The 11274-nt window shown below is 37.8% G+C and overlaps 2 protein-coding genes across 2 annotated transcripts in view; both read right to left on the reverse strand.

The window, feature by feature from the left end:
• The window catches only part of LOC125875598 (uncharacterized), a 9161-nt gene extending 3569 nt beyond the window's left edge, over positions 1 to 5592 (reverse strand). Inside the window, exons 1-3 of the mRNA XM_049556581.1 lie at positions 3827 to 5592; positions 2941 to 3081; positions 986 to 2744 (exon numbers count right to left, since the gene is read on the reverse strand). Of these exons, the coding sequence (XP_049412538.1) occupies positions 986 to 2744; positions 2941 to 3081; positions 3827 to 5224 (3298 nt within the window). The 5' untranslated portion in view covers positions 5225 to 5592. The remainder of the gene's footprint in view (positions 1 to 985; positions 2745 to 2940; positions 3082 to 3826) is intronic.
• A 1977-nt stretch (positions 5593 to 7569) lies between these two features.
• LOC125876263 (uncharacterized exonuclease domain-containing protein At3g15140) lies at positions 7570 to 11274 on the reverse strand. Its single transcript, XM_049557395.1, has 6 exons — positions 11002 to 11274; positions 10670 to 10872; positions 9616 to 9696; positions 8823 to 8948; positions 8136 to 8259; positions 7570 to 7989 (listed from the first exon to the last, which is right to left on the reverse strand). The coding sequence occupies exons 1-6, from the start codon at positions 11218 to 11220 to the stop codon at positions 7789 to 7791; spliced, it is 954 nt and encodes a 317-aa protein (XP_049413352.1). The 5' UTR covers positions 11221 to 11274; the 3' UTR covers positions 7570 to 7788.

The raw sequence follows: 11274 nt of genomic DNA on the forward strand, positions 1-11274 counted from the left end.
GGGTTCAAGAAGAAGAAAGGAGTGGTGCAAGTGGGGTTGAGGGCGGGAGGGGTGTGAGGAAGATGAAGGGGCTGGTGGTACTAAGAGCTGGGGGTGGTAGGGTATGAGGAAGATGAAGGAAAGAATGATTATTGGCTAAAAAGAAAAATTAGGGCCCAGTTAGTCTTTTCTACGCGCAGTGACTTTTTTGACTTGCCACGTCAGCTATTCGGGTGTATTTAAATTCACTTGAAAGATGTTAAGGGGAGTATTTAAACACCGGTATAGTTTAAGTGCTAAAGTAAGTTGTGCTGCCAAGTTTAGGGGGTTTTTTTTATGTATTTTCCCTTTAAAATAAGTAATCCCTCAAGCATACCAGCATAGTTAAAGGGGCCTTTCGTGCACACAAATAACCTTTCTTTTTACAAAAGGTTATGTACACAAATGACCATTTAGCACCCTCAAAAAGACCAATGAGAGAGAGAGGAAAAAAAATAGAAAAGCCAAAGCACCTTCACCACAATGATTATACTTTATGCGGATTTATTTGGCTCACAAGATATAAGACGTGCTACATGTTATTTGTAACAATCACATTCAACCATGATGGCTATACTCACAACAATTTCTGTATGGCACTCATTGTAACAATACAGAACAGTTATAAGTACCTCAAAATATAAATACTTTTCACATGAATTTTGATTGCAAGCACATTTAATCAGAATAATATGGTGAAGGTACTAATGATGTTGCAAACCTATGGTGCTAACAAGTTCGGAAGATAATGTAAAAGGGAAACTTTCACAAGATGGAGTCCATTAATAAGGGATCTCTCTTTAGAATGGAACTGAGCTGTTGGGTATAGAAATACTTTGAGAGCTGATATCACAACTTGGAGACAAGGTATCCCGAACTCATAAAGGCAAGTTCAGTAGACGTTTGTACTTCAAGTAAGCACTTTGAGCCACTAGAGTGAGATAAATAAAACAGAGAAGAAACATACTCAGTATCTGCGTCAACCCCTGAATGACATCTCCATGTCCTTCTTGAGAAATAGTAGCCAAATCCACCTTCTGGACATCGACATTACCAACAAAACAATGAAGAAGAGAGGAAGCAAGATGCCTTTGGCCAGATCTTGGGTTTCCAGAAATTAGTATTCTAAATCCCGATTTCTTTCCAGCCATATGAAAGATATTCTTCAACAATTTAGGCCGAGCCCCTGCCCACTGCAATTTTGATGGTTGAGAATTAGAGAGACCATGAACATTGCCATCATCAACAGCATCAAAACCACCAATATTAGCATCTCCATCCAGAATGTTGGCACGTACAAAGCGATTCTCAATCTGACTGATAACATCTGGCTCTTGAAGCAAAACATTAACATAGGACTGCCAATTATTGCTTGGTAATTTCTTCTCAACCATTGCAGAAAGAACAACATCTTTTACAAATTCAGCAGCTTTGAAGAGTAGAGGCGGCAACCAGAGGCGTTCGTCCAGATAAAGGGATACAATCAATCTACTAAGGGGTTGCAGCAGACATGGAACAAGAAAGGTGTGTAGAGGTGCTGAAACCACATCGTTTGCAGCCATTCCAGCTTCTCTACGTGAACATGGAGGTGGTGCACATGTAAGAGCCTCTACCCAATCCCTCTCCTCCACCTTAAAATTGGGAAGAGGGGGACATGCAGCATTGGGCACCTTCACAACTGCAGAGAGTCGCTTATGCAAGGGAAAGCTCCTTTTTAGAGCAATTATGGCTGCCTGAGTACACAGAGCCTGCAAATCAGCACCAGCAAAGCCCACTGTCTTGCTAGCTATCCACTTGAGTACTGGTCCAGACACTGGCTTAGGCCATTTCTTTGTATGCAATGAAAGAATAGATTCTCTGTCCTTAACAGATGGAAGTGGAAAATAAATCTCACGATCAAACCTACCCGGACGCCTTAATGCGGGATCAACAGCATCCGGACGATTTGTGGCACCTATTACAACAACTGAACCTCTAGATTTTAAACCATCCATTAGAGCAAGCAAAGTGGACACGACTGAACTATGTGTCTGGTCTTGCTGCCTACCACGGCAAGGTGCCAAACCATCTATTTCATCGAAGAAAATGACAGAAGGTTGAGATTTCTCGGCTACCTGAAAAAGAAGTCTTAACTGACGTTCAGCATCTCCGACATACTTTCCCAAACAATCTGCCCCTTTACGGGCAAAATATGCTATTCGTTTATCACCGCGTGCACATGAACCAATCAGTGCCCGTACTATCAAAGTTTTACCTGTCCCAGGATATCCGTGCAAAAGAACTCCTCTAGGAGGTGTAAGCCCCAGAGAACTAAAGAGCTCAGGATACAAAAGTGGTAAGATGACAACCTCTTTCATACATTGGATGACATCTTGGAGCCCGGCAACAGAGTCCCAACCCTGAAAGTGTACACCAGCATCGGAGTTTGAGCCTCCAATATATACAGGCGCGATTCTCAATAGATCTCGATGAAGTCTCTTGCTTTCACGTTTCAAAAACTCCTCATCCTCTCCACAGTTCTCTAACCATTTTTCCTCTGCATCAACATCCTTGCGCAATGCATCATTTGACAACTTTCTCAGCTCAAACTTCATTTTTCTAGCTTTCAATTTCTTTATACGTTGCAAATAATTACTTCCATATGGTTGGAAGAGATGTCGGTGATCTGTACAGGCAATGAGAAATTTACGATGGTCAAAGATGCAGCCATTTGCCCGTGCACAAGGCTGCAAAATTTAACACCTGCTTAGTCAAAATCTAATATTACAAAGACAAAAAGTGAGGTAATGAAGATATACAGATACAATAAAAAAAGCAATGACCAAAAAGAAAGTAAATACTATATTTAGGCATCAGGAGATGCCAATAGTGGTCTATGCTGAGTTTTTGAAGTATGAAATGATTCAAGAAATTTAAACTAACCAGGTGATAAGTTTTGGGACATCTATCAACACGGCAACCAATTGTTGCCCCGGGCCTTCCACAGCGGCTGCATTTTAAGACCCTTCCCCTGCAGAGCGCTGCTCTAACGTTTTTCAAGCATCCCAAGCCAGCAAAATAAACCTGAGAGCACAAGTAGAAGAAGTATTGGATCCTTGCCCATGAAACTATGACTTGGAAAATTGAGTGCTCAAGCAGGAAAATAATCCAGATAGTATGAAATTCTATGAATGCCATATACCAATAGAAACTGAATCGAACAGTTCAGTCTGTTGCTTACTTTATACTAGTATATCCATCACAATGCATCCCACAGATGATAATAGCAAGGCCTAATGACTTTATGACTTTTTAAACACACCATTGAGCAGTAAATATGAAGAAATCAATCAATCAACTATGCCTTGGTCCTAGCTAGTTGGAGTTAGCTATGTTCAATATCCATTCCTATCTTTTTGGACAAAAATATTTATGAAAATATAATCGATTGAGAAAAGATTCAAACTATACAACTGGTAAAATTGTCTCAAGTATGCCATGGAACTGATAATTAACTCCTCATCCATGCTAAGAGCAACATGCTGACCAGTATTATAGTTCAAAAAACCTTATCCTTCCTTAAGAAGACATGCCTATTGCACTTGTTTCAAATCATCTCTTCCAAATTAACTAATAACTTTTTTTTGAAAAGGAATAAGAAATATTGAAAAGGAAATGCATGTTCATTCCTTCTTTCTGAAACAAAAATTGGAAATGCTTGATAATTTTCTAGTATGCCCAGTTGGATTAGGCAGTTGAATTTCAACTAGTATTAAATTTGAAGACATAGATTAAGGAAAATACAATTGAGAAGGGAAACGGATCATACCTCTGGACTCCATACAGCACATTGCTGATGTACCCAAATCCCAGCTATACCATACCGATCATTTATGGGCCCCAAGAGGCGCCCAAGCCAGCCAGGTTCATCACCAAATCCATCCCACATGTCATAGTTAGGTTCATCAGAAGCAGAGGACCCACTGTGTGCTTCATCATCACTGGCAGCCCCATAAACTAGCTTTTTTGGAGGTTTACCATCAGTACCTCCTCCACACAAACCACAATGTCTTCCCTCTCTTATTCGCCGCTTTCTCAAAGTACTATCAGAAGCACATTCTTTCTTGACCACCTTCTCCATTTCCAGAGCTTTATCACTAAAAACACCTTCATCTTTTTCCTGGGCATAATCAACTCTGTCGACTTCATCTTCAGCTTGATCCTCTGTGCCTCCATCTTTTTCCTGGGCATAATCAACTCTGTCAACTTCATCTTCAGCTTGCTTCTCTGTGCCTCCATCTTTTCCATCATTAGGAAGTAAACCACCTTCCACACCATCCTTTTGGTCAATCACCATAACACTCACTTCATTTCTTCTTTGCAAATCCTGTTCCAGCATACTCACCTGGTCAGTCGCGTGGCATTCTTCTGGCTCTACACAAGTCTCTAACTGAGCCTTGTCTTCGTTATCTAACGGCAATGCCGCATTGCCATCCTCAACCCCCTCCTTAAATCTAGTTGTTGAAATGCCGTCATATGTTTCATCCCTCACATGTAGCAGCTCTTCCTGGTCTACCATCTTACCATCCTCCACACCACCACCTGTACCAGTTTCTTGCTGCGCAGTAACCATTACATTTGAAGCTTTTATTCTTCCAGGTCTCTTCGACTTAACTATAGTTGACTTTTCACATTCACTATCTTCTTCTTTATCCAACTCTCCAACCTCTAACTCTGTTTCTTCCTTCAGCTCGTCAACATCCTGAAAAATCTTCCTTTTACCCACCGGAGACGAATCCACACTATTCCTCACTCTATTAGTCGTTCTCTTACTCCTAGCTCTCAATCTCAATCCCCAAGAACTAGTGCCTTCTTCCAAATGGTTGGAAGTTGAACAAGGTGACTCCACCTTCACCACATCTCCTTTCTCCAACCTGCTACCACTTCTCACCCCACTCCTATCAATCTTCTGACGCTTCCTCGCAGGAGGAGGCGATGCATCAAGCACAACAGGAGTTTTTCTAACCCTAGAGCTCCTCCGTAGCTCAACCTCACTCTCCTCACCATTCCACTCACTCGTTTCAACTTTATCAACACCATTATGATTCTGATTATACGTTTCTTCACAAACTTCATCTAGTCTTTTATGTTTCTTCCTAGCCCTAGAATACACCAATTTCGTATCCGTCCTACTACTCTCAACCGACGCTATCCGCGAAAATCGCATGACAAAAACAACCACCAACCTCCTAATATATATCTCTACGTTAATTTAACAGTCCCTACACCTATATAACAATATATCCTCGTTTCAACAATCAAATCAAAATCCCTATCTAATTATCATCCAATAAACACCAATGACGATCGAATTTCCTCGTTTTTTCTTCAATTAAACCTCTGAAAAACCATAAATTAGCAAAAACGATACATCTAACCTTCGATTGATTGATCAAAATCCACAAAACCAACGGAAAAAACACTTGACAATCATCGATTTTCCTTCTTACTCTTTCGATTAGGGTTTCGTTTGCTCCATTTCTCTCAATGATTTTGCTGAAATTCTCGGAGTTTCGCTGTTGTGAAAACGAAAACAAACGAAGACTGGGGGCGGAGGTATATAGAAGAAAGGGTTCTCACTTGAAAGCGTAGTGAGATAAATCACTTTATATCCACGCGCTTTAAGCGAACGTGGAAATCACGTACAGTAGGTGGTTTTTATTTGAGTTGATTTGTTGAGGTGTATAGCACGCTCTTGGTAGATGCGCGTGGGTTATATAAAACAGAGTGATTTTGCAAATTTTATTGGTATTTCGCACCAAACGTTACCGCCAAATAGATTTTCTTTTCGTATATAAAGGGTGTTGGGTTTCAATTTTTTTTTTTCCACAATTACGGAAAGCTTTTAAGTATAGGTAGGGTTGGAGAGAGCCTCTAACAAAAAATAAAAGGGAAAATGTCCAAATTACCCTTGATTTTTGTGAAATGGTATAAATTTGTGTGTCGTTAATATAGTTGAGTTATACCGTTATTATTAACAGGTTTATTTAAATATATCGTTACATTAGGTTAAAAATATTCAACGCGTGAGAGTGTTTCTAACAAAAATAAAAGGAGAAAAGTCCAAATTATCCCTGACTTTTGTGCAATGGTCTAAATTTGTGTGTCGGTAATATAATTGAGTCTGATATATCCTTATGAGATTTATTTAAATATATCCTCATCCATTAACGGCTAAAAATGTTAAATGTGTGAGATTATTTCTAACAAAAATAAAAGGGAAAAAATCCAAACTACCCTTGACTTTTATGAAATGGTGTAAATTTGTGTCGTTAATATAGTTGAGTCAAATATGCCTTTACCATTATGAGGTTTATTTGGATATATTATTATTCTAATAATTAAAGAGTTCACCATGCAAAACTGTTTCATATGTTATCTAGATTTGCTGTTGAACTTTGTGAAATTGTGCATGTTTCATTTTTCTTGATCGTAGTCTATTTTAATTTAAAGTCAGTTATTAGCGAAATATTTTTCTCTGCACTCTTAAATACAAATTCCCATCATCACTTCACCTCGATATCTATAATTAAAATCACCAACCCAAAATCATTTGAACACCATCTTAACTGCCAGAATATTAATGTAAATAATCAGAAGCTAAATATTACGAACTTAGGTCTATTTTTTAATTTAATGATGCTAATTATTCATTATTCGAGTTTTAATGATTTGAAGCGTGAAGGTGATTAATTGGAGCTAGAGAATAGTGAGCTTATCTATTGAAGGTTTTAGTGACATGTATAATTAGACCCAAGGATTAATAAAAAGACAAACTTAAATTATTCGGCAAAGTTAAGAATGGGAGATGTTAACGTTTTGTTTTGGAAGACATTTTTAAGGATTTATTTATTCAGATTTCAGATTAATTTTACAATGAATATGTTTATTAAGTACTTTCTTGGAAAAGAATTGTTTCTTAATCCAATCGCACGTGGTTATAAAATTTTGAACAGAATCTTTTCTTGCAAATGCACATACGTAATGACAAATTAAATAGTGGAAAGCTATGGCACTCATACCCTTTGCCGGCGAAAAAGGAACACGTTTACAAAGATATAGGGAAATGAAAGATAAAAAAATAAATGAACGAACAAAAACCTCTTTTGAACTTTCAAATTAAATATTAGAACAGGCTACACAAAATAACTTTAGCTCAATTTGAGTTTAGTCCTCACCAACAAAATCTTTTCACGAACTGGGTTCGACAAAATCAAATAACTTATCTACAATTCAACAAACAATCTTTTCTAAAATTCAGAATCCATCAACTTAAAAGATTCTGAATCCGTCTCTACTTTACGCTAAATAATAAATATGTTACAATATGCCTATTAGTTAAATAGATACATGAAAACTCCCAGTCACAAAGAATACATGTACAAACACTTGATGCATAGTCTAACAATTGTCAATTGAAAAGAAATAATTATCAAACAAGAACAAGTCCATAGAACCAGCACAACCAACAAAGAAAGATTTATGATTTTCTCAGTTAAGAACTCCACCAACTTGGTGCATAGTCTAACAATTGTCAATTGAAAGGAAATGATATTAATGTACAAACACTGATGCAAGTCTCCACCAATCGATTTTCATCTTTTCTGTTTACCTGTTTGGTCTTGGCAGAGTCGGGGCGCTTGAGTGGCCGTGATGCTTCGCAGAATACAACAGACCTCAACTGAAACTTGAGAATATTCGGTGATAACAAAATGGTTCAGCAGGAAATACTTATACAATGCGATTCTTAAAAAGAAATTCAACTTTTTCAGGAGAACGGGGGTTTCTTTTAGCTGTTAACTGCAAAACGGCACCATCAGTTAGCATGTGGTGTATTACTCTTGCTATATTGTTTGAATCATCTATTCCAAGGTGATGGCTTCCAGACAAGGGAATCTGGAGTTCCCTCATCATTGAGAGCATTCCTGGCGCCTACCATCAATGAAGTAAAACCATACTTGCGGTTATATATATTTCAATAAGTATACAAAAAGAAGAATGTAAGAGAAAAATTGAGGAAATCTAAAATTCCTAAATCAATCAGAAAGAGTGGCATTTTTAGAAGTTTGCATACTCACCCTCCTCTTGTAGAAGTTCAGAAACACATCCTTCAGATTAATCCATTCCATGAAATACGGTGGCAATTTCATCCCTGCCACGGTGCACTGCTGGGGAACTTTAGTCTTCAGATCCCAGTTCCCACTGCCATATACAAATTGAATTCAGTCACTCAGAAGTACTTACTCGGAAGGTTAAATGCTACCTATTAAACTCAGCAATGCAGAACCATACCAAAATATGGCATACCCCCTTCGTGTTTTACATTGGATATAAATACAAAATATTAATTTCAAAATACTCAAATATGAAAGATGGGGTTAAAGGTAGCGTTATTCTGGCATCACATACAAATCTTTAACTTCATGATATACCCTTAAAATTAATATGTAATGCAAGTTGTGCAGTAACAATGAAGATACATGTGCTACCAAAGAGGAAGCTCTAACATGGGCTAGTACAGCTAAAAACAGGTAATTCTCCGGTTAGTGACAAATGCACCACAAGAAAGTAGCTGGAGCACCTTTTAGGATATAAGCATTTCCAAGTCATCCATATAGGACACAACAAATCCAAATGACTTTTCCCACCCATTTAAATTTGCATCCTTAACTATAATATCAGATAACAGTTTAACCATCAACTGATACTTTCAGTTAAACAGTAGCATTTATTTAATATTTCACACTTTCATAGCAACGACTCACCAAGTAACAAAGGCAGCATTATTAAGACAGCCACCCAGTTCATTTCTCCACAACTGGCGTTCACCTAGCCAAACTTCAAACTGCTCGATAACTTCCGCAAATGGTATAGCTGTATCATGCCAGACACTGCATGAATTGACATACATGCAAATGAACAACATTAAGAGTCAGATCCAGGAATTAACAACTGTTGCAAAAATGATGCGTGCTTCCATGGTTAACTAGGACAAATTGGAATTAATTTCTATCAGCAACTAAGCATGCATAGTGATCCAATTTTTATCTTCCTCACCATTGTCCTTCACTAAACACATCCAAATATAGAAATCCTTTTAGCTATCTTGATGATTTAACAACAGGTTTGGATCTTGCAAGTATGTTTCCTATAGCTACACTCCTTGTTGCCAGTTTTCTCGTGAATATATCTTATTAAGACGGTAACCTAGCTTATAAGAATTGGAGCATTACAGGGTGTAGGAGGATAATGTGTCCACAACTTTATCCTAAGCATACATGCTGCTTCCATATCTGAACCCCGTGACCTTGATGCCATAATAAAAAGCTACCACAAAGTAGTGAGGAACTCATTCTTATGTTCATGGAAAAGAAGGAAAGATAATGAAAACTTTGAAAACGGTAAAGTAATGCCAATAATAGACTCAGCACACACAATTGAGACCCATAAGAGACACGATCCATGATACAACTACACTGCAATTCTTTATATAAAAGCAAAAGATGCGAAGTGCCAAGCGCTGAATTGTATTTCAATCTAATGTAGTAGTTACCATACCGATCAACTCCTAGCTTTCCATATTTCCCTTCTATATATTGATTTATTCTTTCTTCGTGCATTTTTGTTGGCCTCACAAACCTGTAGCAATACCAAAAAAAGAAAAATTAAGATAGTATTCCCAACATTGAAACAGTCTTTCACTGATGTGAAAAATGTTTAAACACAACAATCTAACAAACAAGTGGCGGAGACAGCAATTCAAACAAGGGGATTTTAAGAAAAGAATTCTTATACTAAAAGAATCATTGTATGCGAAGAATGGATGCAGACTAATTTAATAGATTTAATTGATCAGCAACACAGTTTAGAGAAGAAGATTATGTTTTTAAGTAACAAACTTCCCCCTCCTTCAATTTTGTGAAACCCTAACAGCTCATGGCTTGTTTCCAGTTTCTTCCCCTGCTTCCTAAGTGAACCAAGACTTGTCCAGGCAGCAAAATTCGCTTGCAAAATTTTAATGCACACGTAGCTCATCTCTCCCTTGCAGTTGTGAGTTTGAAAAGTATATGTGACATCCCTCTCAAAAAATTGTAAAAAGCTTCGTCGACTCTTTTACAGTGTTATTCTCATTTGACCCCTCTAGCAATTATCATTTTCATATTCAAAGAAAAGACCTCCCAAAGCAAATTTAATAGTTATACTAGCATCTGAAGTGCATCTTTAGGACTTTTCCTACCTTAGTCCTGCTTGTGTTTCTCTAAAACTATTTTATCAGTCAAATTATTATTGAAGAATCCACTTCGATCATTTGATTACGTGTGCATTCCGGGAAGTTCTACTCTCCATCCTTAGGTTATCCCACTCCACATAACATCAAATAGTCCTAAACCTATTCCATCCTATCTTCAAGAAAAAAAATGCAACCTATATAGGTCCTCCTTAAAAGTACCCAAGCCAATAGGCCATTATTACAACTGGATTTGTGATTTCACAGGCATACATAACTACGGAATGCTAGCAGAAGTATTTCATCCTTCCAATAATAGCTCAAGCAAATAAGACACTTGACATTACATTTAACAGGAAATTAAAGCTAAGAAACGAAACTGACCTATGGAACAAGTCAACCACATCCATGGTTTTAGCATCAAAAAGTAGAACAGGAAACTCCAGAATCTCAACTTTACCCTCCAAATCAAGCACCAAAAAGTACTCAAACTCCTGCTGCTTCAAATTCTCAAGTCTAGCAGCATTTCGCATAAGCTCTAACGAGCAATTATGATTAAACGTATCAATATGCAGAGGATCATCCATCTATACAGTTCGAAAACAAGTTTATCAATGTCGAACTCAGCTGAAAAGCTAAAAACAAAATTTATCAATGTCGAACTCAATTGAAATGCTAACAACAGAGGTGTGTATGAGAAGTTTGAGCTGTATTACCTTAGTGCACTTACCTTGAGTAAAATAGAGACACATTGGCTTCCACCGGGTACGGACTGGTGTATGCTGAATCAGGGAAGAAGTAGATTCTTCGGTTGTAGAAAGAGAGGCGGAGATGTTGATTTTACGGTTGGATTGAAGTGATGAAGAATAAGGTAGCGCCGGAGAAGAAACGGGGAGCCGCCGGAGCAAGGGGACTCTAGAAAATCCCATAGCCATGGAAACGGCACTTCGAGGAACTGAGTTACTGAGTTTTGTTCTGTCAAGAAGAAA

Source organism: Solanum stenotomum, chromosome 9, assembly GCF_019186545.1.
Source record: "Solanum stenotomum isolate F172 chromosome 9, ASM1918654v1, whole genome shotgun sequence".
NCBI lineage: Eukaryota > Viridiplantae > Streptophyta > Magnoliopsida > Solanales > Solanaceae > Solanum > Solanum stenotomum.

Excerpts from the sequence above, each read along its gene's own strand:
- LOC125876263 (XM_049557395.1), bottom strand. The coding sequence starts at position 11,220 with ATGGCTATGGGATTTTCTAGAGTCCCCTTGCTCCGGCGGCTCCCCGTT. Across the intron at positions 9,697-10,669 it reads GTGGTTGACTTGTTCCATAG|GTTTGTGAGGCCAACAAAAA; the intron begins GTCAGTTTCGTT and ends GTATTGCTACAG. Across the intron at positions 7,990-8,135 it reads TGAACTTCTACAAGAGGAGG|GCGCCAGGAATGCTCTCAAT; the intron begins GTGAGTATGCAA and ends CATTGATGGTAG.